General features: G+C 52.9%; 3 protein-coding genes across 18 annotated transcripts in view; 1 reads left to right on the forward strand and 2 right to left on the reverse strand.

The window, feature by feature from the left end:
• C20H19orf38 (chromosome 20 C19orf38 homolog) overlaps positions 1-9762 on the reverse strand; it is a 34753-nt gene extending 24991 nt beyond the window's left edge. The window contains exon 1 of one of the 4 annotated variants that reach the window (XM_031659911.1): positions 9676-9759. The gene's annotated coding sequence lies outside the window, so the exon portion shown is untranslated. Of the gene's footprint in view, positions 1-9675 lie in introns of all 4 variants that reach the window. The other 3 variants (XM_031659913.1, XM_031659910.1, XM_031659912.1) reach the window with 3 other exon arrangements.
• A 100-nt stretch (positions 9763-9862) lies between these two features.
• Positions 9863-13970, forward strand: TMED1 (transmembrane p24 trafficking protein 1). The gene is made up of 4 exons (XM_003914903.3): positions 9863-10444; positions 11085-11182; positions 11319-11502; positions 13194-13970. The coding sequence occupies exons 1-4, from the start codon at positions 10262-10264 to the stop codon at positions 13410-13412; spliced, it is 684 nt and encodes a 227-aa protein (XP_003914952.2). The 5' UTR covers positions 9863-10261; the 3' UTR covers positions 13413-13970.
• A 538-nt stretch (positions 13971-14508) lies between these two features.
• Positions 14509-21712, reverse strand: part of DNM2 (dynamin 2) — a 105887-nt gene continuing 98683 nt past the window's right edge. For 9 of the 13 annotated variants that reach the window (XM_003914897.2, XM_003914899.2, XM_009193484.3 and 6 more), the window contains 5 exons: positions 19552-19663; positions 18229-18393; positions 17186-17418; positions 16013-16264; positions 14509-15435 (listed from right to left, as the gene is read on the reverse strand). In XM_003914897.2, the coding sequence (XP_003914946.1) occupies positions 15366-15435; positions 16013-16264; positions 17186-17418; positions 18229-18393; positions 19552-19663 (832 nt within the window). In that variant the 3' untranslated portion in view covers positions 14509-15365. The remainder of the gene's footprint in view (positions 15436-16012; positions 16265-17185; positions 17419-18228; positions 18394-19551; positions 19664-21712) is intronic. The other 4 variants (XM_017952194.2, XM_009193488.3, XM_009193487.1 and 1 more) reach the window with 1 other exon arrangement.

A 21712-nucleotide genomic window follows, 5' to 3' on the forward strand; every position in this document is an offset into this window, starting at 1 on the left:
ACTCCAGCCTGGGCGACAGAGCGAGACTCCTTCTCAAAAAGAGAAAAAAAAAACAAACTCCTCCTCCCATCAGCCAGGCGTGGTGGCTCACGCCTGTAATCCCAGCACTTTGGGAGGCCAAGGAAGGTGGATCATGAGGTCAGGAAATCGAGACCATCCTGGCTGACATGGTAAAGCCCTGTCTCTACTAAAAAAAATACAAAAAATTAGCTGGGCATGGTGGCAGGCACCTGTAGTCCCAGCTACTCGGGAGGCTGAGGTAGGAGAATGATGTGAACCCGGGAGGTGGAGCTTGCAGTGAGCCGAGATAGTGCCACTGCACTCCAGCCTGGGTGACAGCAAGACTCTGTCTCAAAAAAAAAAAAAAATTCTGCTCTCATCCTCACCCTTCAATTGTCAGCATCTCCTCATTCTTCTTGGATGCAGGACAAGAGCTTGAGAACTGCTGAATGTAGGTACAAACTATAACACAGGTGGGCTGAGTGGACAGGGTGCCTCCAGTGTCAGGCCCCCACAGGTGGTTGGGGGCATTGCCGGCCATAGATGTCCCCAGTTGGCAAAGTGGCTGAGAAACATCCTGAGTCAATATGGTGCAGGAATCTACAACCTGGAATTCTGGTTTTTGTTTTTTTTTTGAGGCAGGGTTTCTCTCTGTTGCACAGGCTGGAGTGCAGTAGGGCAATCATGGCTCACTGCAGCCTCAACTTCCTGGGTTCAAGTGATCCTCCTACATCTGGTTCCTGTGTTGCTGGGACTACAGGCATGTGCCACCATGCCCAGCTAATTAAAAATTTTTTTTTTGTAGAGATGGGATCTCACTACGCTGCCCAGCCTAGTCGGGAACTCCTGGGCTCAAGAGATCCTCCCAACTTGGTCGCCCAAAGTGCTGGGATTACAGGTATGAGCCACTCCACCTGGCTTTGACAGTGTCTGTGTTATTAACTGTCAGAGGCTCAGTAAATATCTGGTGAATAATTAGGGAGGAGAGTTTTTGGTTTTGTTTACTCAAGGGACATAAATCACCCATTCAGACCCCAGAGGCCAGTGAGAATGGTGGAGTGGGGAGCTCTGGGCACCTGTCCTTGCGTAGAAACATTGAAAAAACATACAAAAATTAGCCGGGCATGGGTGGTGGGCACCTGTAATCTCAGCTACTTGGGAGGCTAAGGCAGAAAATTGCTTGAACCCAGGACGCAGAAGTTGCAGTGAGCCGGGATTGTGCCACTGCACTCCAGCCTGGGCAACAGAGAGAGACTCTGTCTCGGAAAAAAAAAAAAAAAAAAAGAACAGAACAGAACAGAAAAGAAAAAACGGGGTGGGAAAACCTGTCAGAATCAACTTTATCTGAGCTCTAGTATTAAGTAAAAGCTACTGGAGACCATTGTTCAGACTAAGTTTCTGCATTGAGCCCCAACAGAGAAGACTAAAAATCAAAAAGGAGTCCCTTCTGCTAAAGTTCTACGTCACCAAACTGAAACTGCGCTGTTCTCTGACCTTCCTCATGACTGTTGCTAGATTCTAGAGTCTATGATCACAAATAAGGACAATTGAGATCTTTAACCGAATTAGTTGTAATTTAGTTGTAATTCTGTCCTTTGACACTAGAAAATCAAGGTTGTTTTTGTTTTTGTTTTGAGAGGGAATCTTGCTCTGTCACCCAGGCCGGAGTGCAATGGCACGATCTCGGCTCACTTCAACCTCCACCTCTAGGGTTCAGGTGATTCTCCTGTCGCAGCCTCCCAAGTAGCTGGGATTACAGGTGTGCGCCACCGCACCTGACTAATTTTTGTATTTTTAGTAGAGACGGGGTTTCATCATGTTGGCCAGGCAGGTCTCGAACTCCTGACCTCAGGTTATCTGCCCTCCTTGGCCTCCCAAAATGCAGGGATTACAGGCATGAGCCCCCACGCCCGGCCAGAAAATCCAGGTTTGTGCCAAACAAGCGAACACTGAATTGAGAAAAAGGCACCTTGAATATGGGAGGAAAGCTCCAGGTTGTTTCTACCTGCCTTTGACCCATGTCCTTCGCCAGCACTGCAGAAGCCTTGAAGACAGCAGCCTATGTTCCCAGTCCTGGTTCCAGTGGAACCAGGGGGTAGCAGAGCAGCCCCCATTTGCAAAGAAGTCATGTGTCACACGACATTCCTATCAGTGATGGGTCACATACACAATGCTGCTCTCATGGGTGACCTTACCATACTTTTACTGTATTATTCTATGTTCAGATACACAAATACATTGTTACAGGTACCTACAAAATTCAGTACAGGAACATGCTATAGAGGTTTGAATCATAGAAAAAACAGGCCATGCCTTACAGCCTAAAAAATATATATATTATATATAAATTTATATAAATAATATATGGAATATATATTTATAATTATATATGATATATACTATATAGATATATGAATATATGTATGAGAGACAGGGTCTCACTCTGTCACCCAGGCTGGAGTGCTGTGGTGTGATCACCACACCACAGTGCTGTGGTACAGCCAGGACCTCCTGGGATCAGGCGATCCTCCCACCTCAGCCTCCTAAGTAATTGGGACTACAGGCGCACACCACCATACCCGGCTAATTTTTGTAGTTTTTGTAGTCTCGTGTTTTTGTCATGTTGCCCAGGCTGTTCTCAACTCCTGGACGGAAGCGATCTGCCTGTCACAGCCTCCCAAAATGGTGGGATTGCAAGCATGAGCCACCAAGCCCAGCCACCGTTTTTTTTGTTGTTGTTTATTTTTGAGATGGAGTTTCACTCTTGTTGCCCAGGCTGGAGTACAATGGCCGAGATCGTGCCCTCCGCCTCTCAGGTTCAAGCGATTGTCCTGCCTCAGCCTTCCGGAGTAGCTGGGATTATAGGCATGCATCACCACGCCCAGCTAATTTTGTATTTTTAGTAGAGGTGGGGTTTCTCCATGTTGGTCAGGCTGGTCTCAAACTCTCGACCTTGGGTGATCCGCCCACTTCAGCCTCCCAAAGTGCTGGGATTACAGGCATAAGCCACAGTGCCTGGCCTTTTTTTTTTTTTTTTTTTTCTTTTCTTATAGTATCCCCATTGGTCAGCCAGGCATGACTATATTGCATTGGTCTGTTCTAATATGTCCAGAAGCTACAGAAGGATTGACTCAAGGCGTTTGTCTTCAACTCAGAATGTGTTCCTTGTAAACACTGTAGAGGGAAGGAAGAACCCACACCCACCTGGAACAAAAAATTGCGATGGAAGAAAACCACAGATGCACCAAAGCCTGGGTGGAAAGCTGCGGAGAATGTTTCTGTGGCCAATGAGAGCCTTCTAAAGTACCCATATATGCTGAAGAATTTATTTATTTAATAATTTTGAAATGGAGTCTTGCTCTGTCGCCCAGGCTGGAAAGCAGTGGCACGATCTCAGCTCACTCCAACCTCCACCTCCTGGGTTCAAGCAATTCTCCTGCCTCAGCCTCCTGAGTAGCTGGGACTACAGACACGTGCCACCATGCCCAGCTAATTTTTGCATTTTTAGTAGAGACAGGGTTTCATCATGTTTGCCAGGCTGGTCTCCAACTCCTGACCTCAGGTGATCCGCCTGCCTCAGCCTCCCAAAATGCTGGGATTACAGGCATGAGCCACCGTGTCTGGCTTATACCAAAGAATTTAGAAAGCAATGTGCATGTCCCTCAAAGTCCCTAAACTGTCACCTCTGGCTGATCTCTAGGCTTAGCATGAGCAGGAAGTAAAGGCTGAGGTGGAGTTGTTAGCATCCTGTTTAAGCCCTGGAGTATCCCTTCATAGATCTGCAGACACTGGGAGAGGGCATATTTAGTTTAATTAATTATTTTTCGAGACAGAGTCTCGGTCTGTTGCCCAGGCTGGAGTGTAATGGCACAATCTCAGCTCACTGCAACCTTCGCCTCCAGGGTTCAAGCGATTCTCCTGCCTCAGCCTCCTGAGTAGCTGGGGCTACAGGCACGCACCACTATGCCCAGCTATAATTTTTGTTTTTTTTTTTCTTTTTTTTTTTTGAGATGGACTCTCGCCCTGTAGCCCAGGCTGGAATGCAGTGGTGCGATCTCGGCTCACTGCAAGCTCCGCCTCCTGGGTTCACACCATTCTCCTGCTTCAGCCTCCCAAATAACCGCGACTACAGGTATGTGCCACCATGCCCAGCTAATTTTTTTGTATTTTTAATAGTGACGGGATTTCACCGTGTTAGCCAGGATGGTTTTGATCTCCTGACCTTGTGATCCGCCCACCTCGACCTCCCATTGTGCTGGGATTACAGGTGTGAGCCACCGCACCCAACCAATTTTTGTATTTCTAGTAGAGATGGGGTTTCACCATGTTGGCCAGGCTGGTCTCAAACTCCTGACCTCAAGTGATCCGCCCACCTTGGCTTCCCAAAGTGCTGGGATTACAGGCGTGAGCCACTGCGCCTGGTGAGAGGGTATTTTTTCGTGTGTGTTTATGAAACAGGGTCGCACTGTCATCCAGGCTGGAGTGTAGTGGGCCAATCATGGTTCACTGCAGCCTTGAACTCCTGAACTCAAGCGAGCCCCTCACCTCTGCCTCCTGAGTAGCTAGGACTACAGGTGCACGCCACTGCAACTGGCTAATTTTTTATTACTTTGTAAAGATGGTGGTGGGAGAGGGAGTCTATGTTGCCAAGGCCGGTCTCAAACTCCTTGGCTCAAGCGATCCTCTTGCTTCAGCCTCCCAAAGTGCTGGGATTACAAGCATGAGCGCCCAGCCAGAGAAGTTTTTTGTTTCACTTTTCTATCTTTTCCTCTCTGTAATATGTATTAAGAAAACCTCCTATAACAAAAAGACAACCCAATTTTTAAATGGGCAAAATACATGAATGGATATCCTTCCAAAGAAGATATACATATACATATGACCAAGAAGCAGATAAAAAGATGCTCAACCTAGGCCGGGCGTGGTGGCTCACACCTGTAATCCCAGCACTTTGAGAGCTCGAGATGGGTGGATCACGAGGTCAGGAGATTGAGACCATCCTGGCTAACACGGTGAAACCCCATCTCTTCTAAATATACAAAAAATTAGCCGGGCATGGTGGCGGGTGCCTGTAGTCCCAGCTACTCGGGAGGCAGAGCTTACAGTGAGCCGAGATCATGCCACTGCACTCCAGCCTGGGCGACAGAGCAAGACTTCAAAAAAAAAAAAAAAAAAAAAAAAAAAAAAAAAAAAAAAAGAGGCTCAACCTTACTAGTCATTTGGGAGATGCGCATACACTAGTTTGGCTATAATAAAAAAACAAAAACAAAAACAAAACAAAACAGAGCCAGGCACAGTGGCCCACGTCTGTAATCCCAGCACTTTAGGAGGCTGAGGTGGGTAGATCACTTGAGGTCAGGAGTTCGAGACCAGCTTGGCCAACATGGCAAAAACCTGTCTCTAGGCTGGGCACAGTGGCTCATGCCTGCAATCCCAGCACTTTGGGAGGCTTATGAAGGCAGATCACAAGGTTAAGAGATTGAGAACATCCTGGCCAACATGGTGAAACCCTGTCTGTACTAAAAATACAAAAATTAGCTGGGTGTGGTGGCGCATGCCCACAGTCCCAGCTACTCAGGAGGCTGAGGCAGAAGAATCACTTGAACCTGGGAGGCAGAGGTTGCAGTGAGCCAAGATCGCACCACCACACTCCAGCCTGGCAATAGAGCAAGACTCCGTCTCAAAAAAACAAAAACAAAACCTGTCTCTATTATAAATACAAAAATTAGCTGGGCGTGGTGGTACATGCCTGTAATCCCAGCTACTTGGGAGGTTGAGGCAGGAGAATCGCTTGAACCTGGGAGATGGAGATTGCAGTTACTGCACTCCTGCCAAATTGATGAAGACTCTGTCTCAAAAACAAAATAAAACAAAACAAAAACAAAATGGAAAATAACAAGTGTTGGTGAGGATGTGGAGAAACTGGAACCCTCATACAAGGTTGGTGGGAATGGAAGACAGCACAGCCACTCTGAAAAACACTTTGGTTGTTCCTCAAAAAATTAAACATAGACATACCATAGGATCAAGCAATTCCACTGCAAGATCTATTCCCCAAATAACTGAATGCAGGTAATCAAATACACATACATACATGTTAACAGCAGCTGTACTCACAATAGCTAAAAGCTTGAAATAACCCTACTGTCCATCAATAATGAATGGCTGAAGAAATTGTGAGGCCAGGCACAGTGACTCACAACTGTAATCTCAGTGTTTTGGGCACTGAGGCAGGAGAATCACTTAAGCCCAGGAGTTAAAGACCAGCCTGGGTAACACAGGGAGACCTCTTGTCTCCAGAGAAAAATAATTAGCCACATGTGGTGGCGTGCACCTGTAGTTCCAGCTACTTGGGAGGCTGAGGTGGATCACTTGAGCCTGGGAAGTGGAGGGGGCTGTGATCACACCACTGCCTTCCAGCTTGAGTGACATAGCGAGACTGTCTCAACAAAAAAAAGAAGGAAAGAAAAATCAATTGTGGTACGTGCATACAATAGAATACTACTCAGTCATAAAAAGGACCATACATGGTCTAACCCTAGAAACATGCCAAGTAAAAGAAGTTCAATACAAATGGTGACACATTGTCTGCTTCTATTCATATGAAATATCCAGAACAGGCAAATCCCTCGAGGCCAAAAGTACATGGCTGGTTGCCAGAGACTGGGGGCAAAGTGGAATGAGGAGTTCACACAGGAGACTAGAAAGAAATTATTTAGGCAAACAGTGAGGGCAAAGAATTCTCAGCAGAGTTTCTTTTTTTTTTTTTTTTTGAGACAGAGTCTCGCTCTATCGCCCAGGCTGGAGTGCAGTGGTGTGATCTTGGCTCACTGCAAGATCTGCCTCCCGGGTTCACGCCATTCTCCTGCCTCAGCCTCCCGTGCAGCTGGGACTACAGGCGCCCGCCACCACGCCAGCCTAATTTCTTTTCGTACTTTTAGTAGAGATGGTGTTTTACCGTGTTAGCCAGGATGGCTACGATCTCCTGACCTTGCGATCCACCCGCCTTGGCCTCCCAAAGTGCTGGGATTACAGGCGTGAAGAATTTCTTAATTCTAACAGAAAGTAGCCCCCTAAATAATTTCTTTTCTAATAAAGAGCAGCCTGGAAACTCAAGCTGCAAACATAGATAAGGAAGCTGGAAGCTTGCACGTGGGAATGCTGGTAGCTGCACCAACAGAAAAGGGGTACCTGGGAGCCAGGCATATCCAACACGGAGGCTCCATCTCCCCGTTTTTGCTACCACGTATACAGGAACTAAGAAATGGGCAACATGGGGCTGGGCAAGGTGGCTCACATCAGTAATCCCAGCACTTTGGGAGGCAGAGGTGGGCAGATCACCTGAGGTCAGGAGTCGAGACCAGCCTGGCCAAGTGGTGAAATCCTGTCTCTACTAAAAATACAAAAAATTAGTCGGGCATGCTGGCAGGCGCCTGTAATCCCAGCTACTTGGGAGGCTGAGGCAGGAGAATCCCTTGAACCCAGGAGGCGGAGGTTGCAGTGAGCCTAAATCATGCCATTGCACTACAGCCTGGGTGACAGGGCGAGACTGTCTCAAAAAAAAAAAAAAAAAAAAAAGAAAAGAAAAGAAAAGAGCAATGTGGCACAGCTCAGGTAGAGACCCCAGCTGCATAATGAAAGATTAGCAGATACCAGAAATTCGCACCCTATGCAAACGGCACACCTATTCTAACCAGTTTTTCAGCCCCTATGTAAATCAGGCTCTGCCTCCTCACCAGCTCATCTATAAAACCTCTGCATTTTGCTGTGGACCAGCAACCATTTTTCTGGGACCCCTCTCTGTAGCAGAGAGTTATTTTCGCCATTGCCTATTAAACTTTCGTTCTCAACCTCACTGTGTGTGTGTCCCGGTCCTTGTTCTCCACGGCTGTGAGACAACAAACTTTGGCTGTGACTCAAGACAACGAGGCCGTTTCCGAATCACTGCTTAATGGGTACAGGGATCCTTACTGGGCCGATGAAAATGGAACTACACAGAAGTCACTACACAACATTGGAATGTACTAAATGCCACTGAATTGCTAATTTTAAAATAGTTATTTTTATTTTTTTGACACGGAGTCTTGCTCTGTCGCCCAGGCAGGAGTGCAGTGGCATCATCTTGGCTCACTGCAAGCTGCACCTCCCATGTTCACACCATTCTCCTGCCTCAGCCTCCAGAGTACCTGGGACTACAGACGCCTGCCACCATGCCCGGCTAATTTTTTGTATTTTTAGTAGAGACGGGGTTTCATCATGTCAACCAGGATGGTCTTGATCTCCTGACCTTGTGATCCGCCTGCCTCAGCCTCCCAAAGTGTTGAGATTACAGGCGTGAGCCACCACAGCCGGCCTTAAAATGGTTAATTTTATGCAATGTGAATTTTACTGTATTTTTTAAATATCAATTTTAGTAATCCCAACAGTTTGGGAGGGTGAGGAGGCAGGTGGATGGCTTGAGTCCAAGAGTCTGAGACCAGTCCGGGCAACATAGGGACATCTCATCTCTACAAAAAATTAGGCATGTGGTCCGAGCTACTCAGGAGGTTGAGCCAGGAGAATCACTTGAGCCCAGGAGGTCGAGATTGCAGTAAGCCATGATGGCCTCACTACTCTCTAGTCTGGGTAACAGAGCAAGACCCTGTCTTTAAAAAAAAAATCCGGCTGGGCGCAGTGGCTCACGCCTGTAATCCCAGCACTTTGGGAGGCCAAGGTGGACGGATCACAAGGTCAGAAGATTGAGACCATCCTGGCTAACACGGTGAAACCCTGTCTCTACTAAAAATGCAAAAAATTAGCCGAGTGTGATGACACGTGCCTGTAGTCTCAGCTACTCGGAAGACTGGGGCACGAGAACCCAGGAGGTGGAAGTTGTAGTGAGCCAAGATCACACCACTGCACTCTAGCCTGGGCAGCAGAGGGAGACTCCGTCTCAAAAGAAAAAAAAAAAGGAATCATCCATTCTCCACTATTATTTCAAATTGTCCAAGCAGTGAGTGTAAATGATAGAAAAACTTGGAGTGAAAAAGAATACCAAACTGACATTACAAAGAGCTACTTCCCCAAATTTTCCAAATGCAGGAAAGTGCTGACAATAGCCAGCTGTATTTGAGGGGTCTTTGTCATCACCTGCCAACCTTTTCAGGGTTTATCTTTGAAGACTAAACATTTCCGTGTACACAGTTTATGTTTAGATGGGAACCAAATAACAGATTATTATTTACTAAGGGCCTGTGATATGCCACGCACTGTGGAGGTAAGCACTCAACAAGCATTTCACTTATCCTTAAGACAGCCCAGTAGGATAGACCTATTTTCCTCATTTTGCAGAAGAGGAAACTGACGCTCAACAAAGGGACTGCCTCAAGTAATGGGTGGGGCAGGAGCTGAAATGTAGCTCCCAGTTCGACGCCATGTTCGACGCCTGAAGCAATGTGGGAGAATCGCAAGGTGGCTCCCAGTCCCACACTCTCCTCACCTCTTCCTACCTGGGCTGTGGTTTTTCTGACCCGAGTCTACTGTAATGGCTCTGTTTACCTGCTGGCCCTTGAGGTGCAAGGTGTGGCCACACCCCTCCACTGTCTATAAGCCAGGAAAGTGCTAAATATGAACCAAGCCTCATCTCAATTCTCACAGCTCGACTATAGGGTGGTCGTTCCATCACTCCCGACTTACGAGGAAACTGATACGCTGATGCTTCTAAGGCTCTAAAGGCGTCGAACCTGGAGCCACGCTCCCAGGGCAAGCAAAACACGACGCCACAGCTTATCTCCGCCCCGCCCCCCAGCTAAGCCTTTTTATACGCGAGCCCTACGGGTCGCGTACAGGGCCACGCCTAGTCGCTATTTTTGGGTCCACTCCACCCCGTCGATCCCGCCAAAGGTTGTCTCGCGCGGCGCACTGTGGGAAAACCGCGGGGAGGTGCCTAAAGCGGACCCTGCCGCCTCTAACTTTAGTTGTCTTAGCTACTGCCTACAAAAGATGCGCCATTGTGGCACTTATTTTTGTAATTTTCCTCCACCAGCGGCCGAGAGGAGAGCCGAAGCCTTTGGGAAAAGTATTACTAGACGGTTGAGTGTTTCCGGGCGCATCAGGCACTCATTCGGGCAGCCTGTCCCTCTGGAGGGGTCCTTCACTCCTGGCACCTCTGGTTACGGACAACGTACAGAAGCGACTGCCAATGAGCTCCGCCGAGTAGGACGGGGGCAGGGCTAGCGCTTAAAGGAGCCGCGACCCCTTTGCAGACCAGAGGGTGACCCGGATGATGGCGGCCGGCGCGGCCCTAGCCCTGGCCTTGTGGCTACTAATGCCACCAGTGGGGGTGGGAGGGGCGGGGCCCCCGCCAATCCAAGACGGTGAGTTCACGTTCCTGTTGCCGGCGGGGAGGAAGCAGTGTTTCTACCAGTCCGCGCCGGCCAACGCAAGCCTCGAGACCGAATACCAGGTAGAGGGTCGCGAGCTGGGCAGCCAGCGGAGTCAGGGAGAGGGGGCGTGGCCAAGCGGCCGGGGCGAGGCGCGCTTTAGGAGGAAGGGGAAGGAGTCCGTGCTTGGGAGCGCGGGGGTGGAGCTAACAAGAGATGGACAGATGGGGCGGGGACGGTGTGTGGGGAGTAATAAGGCGGGACTAGAGTGAGAGATCGAGTGGGCGGGGCCAACCATAAGTATAGGGAGCCTCTGAGAGGACAGGATTCTCGCTCGTGGGCGTGGCAATAGTGCTGATAGGTCGACTATGGGGACGTTGCCGACACAGGCCTTTCTTGGGAGTTAGACTAAGGAAAAAGGCTGGACCTATCCTCTTTCGGAGGCGGAGCCAAGCGGGGGCGTGGTCAGGTAAACTTCCATTAAGACTTTTGATACGTGCGTGGTCAGCTGAAAGTATGGACCCCAAGCTGTCATATCAATGAGGGTAGAGGCAAGGGGCGCAGCCATTGGGACAGGTGGGGGCGGGACCGGTTGTGGGTGTGCCACCGTTCAGGTAAGCCCTTGGTGGTCTGTACTGATCAGTGTTGGTTCAGCAGTAGCCCTCTTTGGCAGGCGCCCTTGGCCTACCGCTAGCCCTCCACCCACTCTTACCTGTCCCCCAGGTGATCGGAGGTGCGGGGCTGGACGTGGACTTCACGCTGGAGAGCCCTCAGGGCGTGCTGTTGGTCAGCGAGTCCCGCAAGGCTGATGGGGTACACACGTGAGTTCAGTCCTGATGCCTTCCTGGGTTCAGTTACAGCCCTGCCCCTCCCAGGCGGCCTCAGGTTACCGCCCTGACTGCCCCAGAGTCGGCTGGCCGGCCACCCTGGTTCATGTTTGTGTGTCTGTCTGCCCAGCGTGGAGCCAACGGAGGCCGGGGACTACAAGCTGTGCTTTGACAACTCCTTCAGCACCATCTCCGAGAAGTTGGTGTTCTTTGAATTGATCTTTGACAGCCTCCAGGATGACGAGGAGGTCGAAGGATGGGCAGAGGCTGTGGAGCCCGAGGAGATGCTGGATGTTAAAATGGAGGACATCAAGGTGTGTCCAGGGTGCACTGAGGCCACTCCTTCCAGATCTCTAGGATTCATCTGGGGCACCCCCCTTGGGCTGACCTAGCCTCCCCTCCAAAGTTGTGCCCCCAACCGAATTATAGTAACAGTAGCAGCTCTTAAAATAAGTAGTTCATTTCAGGCCAGGCATGGTGGCTCACGCCTGTAATCCCAGCACTTTGGGAGGCTGAGGTGGGTGGATCACCTGAGGTCAGGAGTTCGAGACCAGCCTGGCCAACATGGTGAAACCCCATCTCTACTAAAAATACAAAAATTAGCTGGGTGTGGTGGCGCACACCTGTAATCCCAGCTACTCAGGAGGCTGAGGCAGGAGAATCACTTGAACTCAGGAGGTGGAGGTTGCAGTGAGTTGAGATCATGCCACTGCACTCCAACCTGGGCAATAAGAGCAAAACTCCGTCTCAAAAAAAAAAAAAAAGGTAGTTCATTTCTAGGTAAACCCTGGTGTAAAGGTTTAAGGAACTCGTATCATAAATACCTTCATACCGTAAAACTCTATAACCACCTTGTGAAGTAGACCCCGTGCTCACATCATCCCTATTTTACAGGTGGGAAAAGTGAGATACAGGATGGCTGAGCAACTCATGGCCACACAGATCAACTAGCAGAGTTGGTATTGAACCCACGCTGGTTTCAGCAACCATTCTCTTAACCACAAGCAAATATGTTCTGTACATTTATTAGTATTTTAATTAACGACTTATTTATTTTCAAACAGATCTCTCTTGGTCACCCAGGCTGGAGTGCAGTGGCACGATCTCAGCTCACTGCAACCTCTGCCTCCCAGGTTCAAGCAGTTCTGCCTCAGCCTCTCGAGTAGCTGCACTACCACGCCTGGCTAATTTTTGTGTTTTTAGTAGAGACAGGGTTTTGCCATGTTGGCCAGACTGGTCTCAAACTCCTGACCTCAGGGGATCTGTCCACCTTGGCCTCCCAAAATTCTGGGATTACAGGTGTGAGCTACGGCGAGGCAAGGTCTTGCTGTGTCACTCAGGCTGGAGTGCAGTGGTGTGATCATAGCCCATCGCAGCCTCAAACTCCTGGGCTCAAGCAGTCCTGCCACCTCAGTGGGACTACAGGTGTGCACCACCATGCCTAATTTTTTGTTTTCTGTAGAGACGAGGTTTCACCATGCTGGCCAGGGTGGTCTTGAACTCCTGAGTTTAAATGATCCTCCTGTCTTGGTCTGTGTTTGCATTACACAGGTAATCTTGCCTCAGCCTCCTGAATAGCTGGGATTAGTTGCGCATCACCACCCCTGGCTAATTTTTTGTAGAGATGGGGTTTTGCTATGTAGCCCAGGCTGGTCTCAAACTCCTGGGCTCAAGCGATCCTCCCACCTCAACCTTCCAAAGTGCTGGGATTACAGGCATGAGCCACCATGCTCGTCCTTGTGCATTTATTTAGGCATTAAATTTTCACAGCAGCTTGGAAGCTTATAGAAGAGGAAACAGGCTCAGATAGGTTAATTAAGTTACTCATGGTCACAAAGCCGGTGAGTGGCAGGGCGAGGATTTCAACTTAGCCTGAACAAGTCTGTGTTTGCAGCTGTACCTTCCTGGGCTAATACAGCCTCCCTCCATATCTCCCGGTTTTTTTGGTCTCTGGTTCCCGATGGGCGGAGGGACGCCTGACCCTTCCCCTCCCTCTGCCCTGCAGGAGTCCATTGAGACCATGCGGACCCGGCTGGAGCGCAGCATCCAGATGCTGACGCTACTTCGGGCCTTCGAGGCACGTGACCGCAACCTGCAAGAGGGCAACTTGGAGCGGGTCAACTTCTGGTCAGCTGTCAATGTGGCGGTGCTGCTGCTGGTGGCCGTGCTGCAGGTCTGCACACTCAAGCGCTTCTTCCAGGACAAGCGCCCGGTGCCCACGTAGCCCCTGCCATGGAAGGAAGAACGGGACAAAGGAGGGGCAGCGGGGTGTGTGCATATGAGACTTGGGGGTCCCTCCCCATTTTAGTTTCCTGCCAAAATGGGAGTGTGCAGTCGGGGCCTGTGGTCTGGCCCCGTGAGTCTCCTTCCGTCCTCAGTGGGCAGGGAACACCTCTGGCTTGCAGAAGGGACGGCTCAGCGGCTGCACCGACGGTCCTGGAAATCTCACATGGTGGGCACTGCAGCGTTGGAACGTGAGCCTCAGATTTCCTGGCCCCTCTACTGTAAATGTGCCTTAGCCTAAGCCTTCCATCCTGTGTTACCGTTGCCTGGTGCGGGGCAGGGCCTAACAAGGAAACCTGGGCCCTCCAAGCCAGGCTGAGGTCTGGTAACAGAATGCCAGGAAGGGGGCCTGGAAGACCACCTGCCCCGGCCCCTCTTCCTGCAGGGGGCCCCACACAGGCATGAGGGATGGCCCGGCCAAAGTCTAGGCAGAAGCCTCCTGGAACAAAGGGTGGTGTGGCCTGGGCATCGGAGTCAATAAATTATGGTCAGAAAATCACAGAGCCTGCTGACTGGGGCTCAGGGACACCAGCTAGGACAGGCCGGCCTGCGAAGGGGGCAGCCAGACAGGCGGGAGGGGCCTCCCACGAAGCTCAGAAGAAAGGTCTGGCGGGAGCCGATGGAGGGGGTCGCCTGGCACAAGAGAAAAATCAGAAAGCAAAGTTTAACTGAGTCCCAGTTGGGCCACGAGGCCTGGGCTTCCCCAAGAGAGGGTGAGAGAAGCAGGGCCTGAGGGTAGGAAGTGGGTGGAGCACTGGGGTCCCGGCTTCACCAGGCAGCAGCCAGGCCTGTGCACGTGGGGGTGTGTGGGGGATCGGAGAACATCTGCTCCCACTCCTCCCGTGCGAAGGAAAGTAAAAGCTCTCGCCTGTATCCAGTGGCTTCCTCTGAAAGGCGACACCCAGGAAAGCAGAGCCCTCAGGGAGGTGTGAGGCGCTTATGTTTGCAGGGACCTGGGCGTCCTTATGGGAGGCCTGATGGGGGAGGTGGCGCCCACGTCCCCAGCCCGAACACTAACACAAGAGGCCCACACAGCAGCCACCAGCAGCGTCTTCCCTTTATTTTAGTTTATTAATAGGATACAGAGTGCAGGCACTTACAGTGGTCAAACCGAGCGAGGAGTGGGTGAGGTCTGCTCAGAGAGAGGCCACCCGGGGCCCACCCCATCAGGGAGGCATGGGCGGGAGCTGAGAGGCCCCCAAGGCCCCCCACCACCACCACCCACATAGCCCAAGCCCAGCCACCCTGGGGGACCGAGGAGGAGGAGGAGAGAGGAGTGGGGCAAGGCCGGCCCGGGCCAACGGCTCCGGGCCTAGCAAAGGCACCTCTGGCAGCCGAGGCTGGGCCGGGCTCAGGCTGCGTGGTTAATATGGCCAGGAAGGACTATGTACACCTCAGGCCTGGCAGCCGGGCACTACTGAGCCCACTGGGCCAGGCTTGCCGCTGGGGAGCTCCTGCTAATGAGAAGTTGATATACCCCTGCACCCCAGCAAGGCCTGGGGACATAGGCGCCCTTGGTGCCCCCAATTCTAGAAGGCCTGCCCTACATGGGCCTTCCCAGCCCGAGAAGACCCTGGCAGAGTCCCCCTAAGGCTGGACCCCTCATTCAGGATGGCGTCAAGGGTTCAGATCCCCCTCTGCCACCCTGAGACTCCATCCCCCAAAGTGCATCACCCCAGCGCCCCCTGCCTGGAGCTCCAGGGCCCCTCTGCGCAGTGCGGTGTCCAGCCAGGCATGGGGGCCGGCCCTGGACCGGGGCCAGCGTTAAGGAAGAGGCCAGGGCTGCCCACTGGGAGCCTGGTCCCGGCATAGGGGCGGCAGAGGGCCCCAGACCACCGAAGCTCCGGCGCCGCGGGTGCGTGAGGCCCCCCCGAGAGCACGCCCCCCTCGAGGCCTAGTCGAGCAGGGATGGCTCGGCTGGGCGGATAATGGTGGGCCGGCTGGGCGCAGCAGGGGGTCTTCTGCTGCAAAGAGAAGAAAGACAGGTGGGGAGGGGGAGACGGCAGTGAGGCCGTGAGCAGGAGGCAGGCCTGGGTTGAGGACCCAGCCCCCACCCACACACCACCCCACGGTGTTCACCAGACTGACCTCCGCAAGCCACCAAGGCGTTGGGGAGGAGTGCCAAACCCAGGCATCGACTCGCCTGCTGTTTGACCCTTGGTGAGGCCCCTGCCCTCCCTGGGCCTCAGCTTCCCCACTGGAGAAGTGGGGAGAATAAAGCCTGGCCCACGGGGTAGGCTGAGGCAGGCAGGGGTAGGAAGGAGAAGGAGGTAAACAGTGGGAGGAGGTGCCCAGCGTGAGGGTTTCCCAGCTGCCTGGTGGCGCACCCCAGTGGGCAGAGGGCAAGCTGGAGGCTACTCTGAGACACTGAACAAGCCTCTTGACCTATCTGGGCCTGTTTTCCTGTGAGCCAAACAGGGATGAGGGCGATTCCTCCACTCCAGCAGCTGGGCACGTGGTGAGAGCTCACTTGGAGGAAGTAAGACAGGAGAGACCCCAGGGTGCAGGCAGTTGGGGTGGAGGGCAGAGGGTCAGCCTTACCTGGGTACTCCTGGGGGGATCCCTGGGGGGATCCGAACAGGCCGAGATGGGATCTGAGGTGGGGCTGGGAAGAGGTCATTGTTGGCAAACACACTCTGGGGTCCAGGCCGGGATGGGATTGGGGGCGCCGAGAAGGAGGCTGCTGCCCCCACGGGCACAGGAATCAGGGGGGGCCCTGGAGTGGAGCCCCTCACCGCTGGGGGCCGGCCGGGGGGGTGTATGCTGGACACCGGTCGGCGCTGTGGAGTGGGGCTGTGAGGAAGGAGAGGCTGTGAGCTACAGATACAGATGGAGTAGGAGCCCCCGCCATGCCACTGTGGCTGCCAGAACTCGAGGTGGGGGCTGGCTGGGGGGGACAGTGCAGGTGCAGTGGGATCCTCCCACCCCAACCTGAGCGCTAGTCCCACCTTCCCTTGCCCTCGGCCCCCAAGGACTCTGGTTGCCCTCTGACCTCATCCCCACAGCCCCCACACGGCCAGACACTTCGCACTCACAGGGCCCCCTCAGGTCTTGGGCCTGGGATCCACCCTCACAGACAAAGACACTTCCAGAGTCCTCCAGATCAAGCCCTAATGCCTCCAGGGGCCGTGGAACCTGCAAGCCCTGTCCAGACACCCAGGTTCCCTCCTGGGCCTCAGCACCTGCTGCCTGCAGGCCTGGGTACGATGTCCTCCCCCTAGGGAACGCCATGGTTCCCCAAGGGCTCTGCAGGGCGGCCCCCTCTGAGGTTCCCTGCCCGACAGCCTCAATGGACAACTCAGGGGCGGCGGCAGCTCTGGCCACGCCTTGCGTTTGCCCCTCCAGAGCCTCCCATCTGCAGTACTCTGTGATTGAGGAGGCTCGTCTCTCTCCTGCGGCTGCTGCCCCTCCAGCCTCTTACCCCGGCTTCCATTTGGGCTGTGCCGACGGAAGGCACCCGCAGAGGCAGGCAGGGTATTCATTCACAAGGTCCTGCCCTAGAGCTGCGGGGCTGGCTGGCCCCCATACCCTTTCTCTCCCTCCTCCGGCCGCAGCAGGGCAGCAGCTCCCACAGTGCCCAGCCCTGGGTGCCACCCCTTCTCCTGCCCACCCTTGGGTTGCGTCCTGTTTCCTGCCAGGACCCTGCAGGACACACAGGAAGGCCAGGAACCTGCGGGCTGAATGCTTGAGGGCAGGGGAACCAGGATTCCGGACCTGTGGCTGCTGGCGCTCTGGAGCCAGGTGTCGTCGACGGGCGGGGGTACGGGCGTGGACACGGTGCTGGTGCTGATGTCGCCGATGATGTTGAGCGCCTCCTTGAGGGCATGGTACATGCGCAGCATGTCGTCCCGCCGCTGCGCCTGGTCGGCCGACTCCTCCATGAGGCTGCTCTGGTCCGCTGAGGAGTATAGGTAGGCCAGAAGCTCGTGGTGGATGAAGGCCTTCGTCTGTGGGCAGGGGTTGGGGAGGGTCAGGCTTGCACATCACCCCAACCCAGAACCCACAGTGATTGCTGGAAAAACGTCTCCCACAGGGCGGGGCCACCCCCAGACGTTTTTGCAATTCTCCTGCCTCAGCCTCCCGAGTAGCTGGGACCACAGGTGCGTGACACCATGCTTGGCTAATTTTTGTAATTTTTGTAGAGATGGGGTTTCACCATGTGGCCCAGGCTGATTATGAGATTCTTATTCAACTTACTTCTAGTATCTTGCCTCTTCTATTGATATCTTTTCTCCTGTTTTAGCTTATTTATTTATTTCCTTAACCTTGGCAGAATAATCCTGTTATATCTTTTTTTTTTTTTTTTAAGATGGAGTCTCGCTCTGTCGCCCAGGCTGGAGTGCAGTGGCGCGATCTCAGCTCACTGCAACCTCTGCCTCCCGGGTTCATGCCATTCTCCTGCCTCAGCCTCCCAAGTAGCTGGGACCACAGGCACCTGCCACCACGCCCAGCTAATTTTTTTTTGTATTTTTAGTAGAGACGGGCTTTTACCGTGTTAGCCAGGATGGTCTCGATCTCCTGACCTCATGATCCGCCCGCCTCAGCCTCCCAAAGTGCTGGGATGACAGGCGTGACCTACCGCGCCCGGCCTCGTTTTTGTATTTTTAGTAGAGGTGGGGTTTCACCATTTTCGCCAGGCTGGTCTTGAACTCCTGACCTCAAGTGATCCGCCCGCCTTGGCCTCCCAAAGTGCTGGGATTACAGGCCTGAGCCACCGCACTCAGCTGCCTCCTTCTCATTTTTAGTTCTCCACTCACATTGTTGATCATGAGGTGCATGATGGTCTTTGGCATGAGGTCGCGGATGGACTTGTTGATAATGGCCACGTACGAGTCCACCAGGTTGCGAATGGTCTCCACCTGCCGCTCCAGTTGGGGGTCCATGGAGAAGGTGTTCTCCTGGGCCCCATCCTCGTTTTCTGCCTGCGAGCGGGAGGGGAGGTGCTGAGGGGTGACTGTGGCCTGAGGCAAGTCCTGGTTCTCTGGAAACCATCTGCCCTATTGTCCCACCAATAACTGACCCCAGGCTGGCCCCTGACAGCCCCACTGGTACCAGGTAGGCCTGCCTGCCCCGGGCCAGAGCTGCCCAAACAATGGGGTGACACTGGCTGATGCTGGGGTGGATCCCCTCACCTGGGCATTGGAACATCGTTTTTTGTTTTTTGTTCTTTTTGACACGGTCTTGCTATGTCACCCAGGCTGCAGTGCAGTGGCACAAACACGGCTCACCGCAGCCTCAACCTCCTGGGTACAGCTCAAGTGATCCTCCCACCTCAGCCCCCTGGAGTAGATGGGATTACAGGGGTGCGCCACGACGCCTGCGTATGTTTGTATTTTTTGGAGAGACAGGGTTTTGCAACATTGCCCAGGCTGTTCTCAAACTCCTGGGTTCAAAGGATCTGCCCGCATCGCTTCCCAAAGTGTTGGGATTACAGGTGTGAGCCATCACACCCAACCTTAGGACATTTTATTTTATTTTTGAGATGGAGTCTCGCTCTGTCGCCCAGGCTGGAGTGCAATAGCATGATCTCAGCTCAATGCAACCTCCACCTCCAGGTTTAAGCGATCTCCTGACTCAGCCTCCCGAGTAACTAGAATTACAGGCATGTGCCACCATGCCCGGCTACTTTTTGTAGTTTTAGTAGAGACGGGGTTTCACCATGTTGGCCAGGCTGGTCTCGAACTCCTGAGCTCAAATGATCTGCCTGCCTCAGCCTTCCAAAGTGCTGGGATTACAGGCGCGACCCATCCAGCGCGCCCGGCAAGACATTTTAATATTGGGGCCAAGGGTGGCCATGTTCACTCCACCTCAGGATGGAGGGGAAAAGAGAGGAGAACAAAGAAGGCGGTACCCCATCCCCTGCGTGCCCTGGACACTGGCTTCCGTGAGGGAACATTCTGGGCCCTGATGACAAAGTATCTTCAAGTTCTCCTTTGCTTGCTCAAGTGGGCATCTGCTACATGATTTCAGAGACTCCTGGCTAACATGGCCTGAAAATGACCTGTCCTGGGGAAAGCCAGCTCTGCTTCCTCTCCCAGGTGGGGGCCGCTGGGCCGCCGCTGCGCAGGGCGGCTCCTCACCTGGTCCTTCTCAGGGTAGACGCCGGCTCGGAGGAACGAGGCCTTCCAGCTGTCCACGTCCTCCTGGGAGTCACAGGCCAGCTCGATCTGCCGCAGGTCCTTGTAGACGTTTCTGCGGGGGGAGGGAGAGGAGCAGGCTTGACCCTGCCACGGGTCTGGCAGACCACCGGGAGGAGTGGGCTCTAGGGGTCTTTCTGACTGATCAGGAACCCAAACCCAACCCAGGCATGGTGAGTGATGCCTACGCAGAAGATCACTGTGCACTAGCTCGGCAGGTGTCTGTGTTTCTTTATTTCTGTTGGATTAGCTGACTCTTCTCTTTTCCTGGGCCCCCAGAAGTAGGCATGTGACCCTTGACACCCACTGTAGCTGGGAAGCTCCCACTGGGACATTTTCAGGAAAGCCCAGAGCAGCACTGTCCACCAGAAATTTATTATTATTATTATTATTATTGAGATGGAGTTTCACTCTTGTGGCCCAGGCTGGAGTGCAATGGTGCAATCTTGGCACACCGCAACCTCCACCTTTCAGGTTCAAGGGATTCTCCTGCCTCAGCCTCCCAAGTACCTGGGATTACAGGCATGTGCCACCACACCTGGCTAATTTTTATATTTTTAGTAGAGACAGGGTTTCTCCATGTTGATCAGGCTGGTCTCGAATTCCTGACCTCAGGTGTTTTGCCTACCTCGGCCTCCCAAAGTGCTGGGATTACAGGCATGAACCACCTCGCCCGGCTGTGAGTTTTTTTAAAAAAAATTTTGGCCGGGCACAGGGGCTCACGCCTGTAATCCCAACACTTTGGGAGGCCGAGGCAGGAGGATCAACTGAGGTCAGAAGTTTGAGACCAGCCTGGCCAACATAGTGAAACCCCGTCAATACTAAAATAAAAAAAATTAGCCGGGAGTGGTGACGCATTCCTGTAGTCCCAGCTGCTCGGGAGGCTGAGGCAGAAGAATCACTTAAACCTGGGAGGTAGAGGTTGTAGTGAGCCGAGATTGTGCCACCGTCTCCAGCCTGGGTGACAGAGTGAGACTTCGTGTCAAAACAAAACAAAAAAATTTTTGTAAAGGTTAGGCATGGTGGCTCACACCTGTAATTCTTGCACTTTGGGAGGCTGAGACAGGGGGATTGCTTGAGCTCAGGAGCTGGAGACCAGCCTGAGCAACACAGAAAGATCCCCATATCTACAGAAAATACAAAAATTAGCTGGGCATGGTGGCGTGCACCTGTAGTCCCAGCTACTTGGGAGGCTGAAGTGGGAGGATCACTTAAGCATGGGAGGTGGAGGCTGCAATGAGCTGAGATCACGCCACTGCACTCCAGCCTGGGGGTGACAGAGCAAAACTCCATCTCAAAAAAAAAAAAAAAAAAGACCCAGGGTCTCAAAGCTGGGAGATAAATGGAATGGATGCTAAACAATGCTTGCAGATGGTGGTCTATAGGCCAGGCCCCGTGCCACATGCCACGCATGTTTTCCTGTCCCACATGCAGGTGTGGTTGAGACAGCCAAGCTGCCCCCAAAGCCTTTAAGTGAGACTTGGGTTTGTGGTCAGCAAGTGGCTGCCCTGAACGACCTCTGGATGGGGTTGTGAGGGGAGAGGCATGCCCTTGTAACTCCTCCTGTCTTCCTTTCTGCTGCTGCCTGGAACATCATCACAATGGCCGGAGCCTGGGCAGCCATTTTGGGCAAAGAAGTAGAAGTCAGGGTTTTGGGCCAGGCATGGTGGCTCATGCCTGTCATCCCAGCACTTTGGGAGGCCGAGGTGGGTGGATCACTTGAGGTCGGGAGTTTGAGACCAGCTTGACCAATATGGAGAACTCTGTCTCTACTAAAAATAAAAAATTATCCAGGCATGGTGGTGGATGCCTGTAATCCCAGCTACCCGGGAGGCTGAGGCAGGACAATCGCTTGAACCCAGGAGGCAGAGGTTGCGGTGAGCTGAGATTGACCATTGCACTCCAGCCTGGGCAACAAGAGCGAAACTCTGTTTCAAAAAAAAAAAGAATCAGGATTTCGTGGCAGGACTGTCCTACCGCAGAGCTCGGGTTCTGCACACCAGGTGGAATCCTGAGGAACATGCAGGGCCTGGATCCCGATCCCTGTGGAGCTGCTCCACTTTGCCTGGGATACTAAAGTCTGGACTCGATTTACATAAAAACC

Source organism: Papio anubis, chromosome 20 (assembly GCF_008728515.1).
Source record: "Papio anubis isolate 15944 chromosome 20, Panubis1.0, whole genome shotgun sequence".
In the NCBI taxonomy this organism is placed as follows: domain Eukaryota; kingdom Metazoa; phylum Chordata; class Mammalia; order Primates; family Cercopithecidae; genus Papio; species Papio anubis.

Excerpts from the sequence above, each read along its gene's own strand:
- TMED1 (XM_003914903.3), top strand. The coding sequence starts at position 10,262 with ATGATGGCGGCCGGCGCGGCCCTAGCCCTGGCCTTGTGGCTACTAATG. Across the intron at positions 10,445-11,084 it reads GCCTCGAGACCGAATACCAG|GTGATCGGAGGTGCGGGGCT; the intron begins GTAGAGGGTCGC and ends CCTGTCCCCCAG. Across the intron at positions 11,183-11,318 it reads AAGGCTGATGGGGTACACAC|CGTGGAGCCAACGGAGGCCG; the intron begins GTGAGTTCAGTC and ends CTGTCTGCCCAG.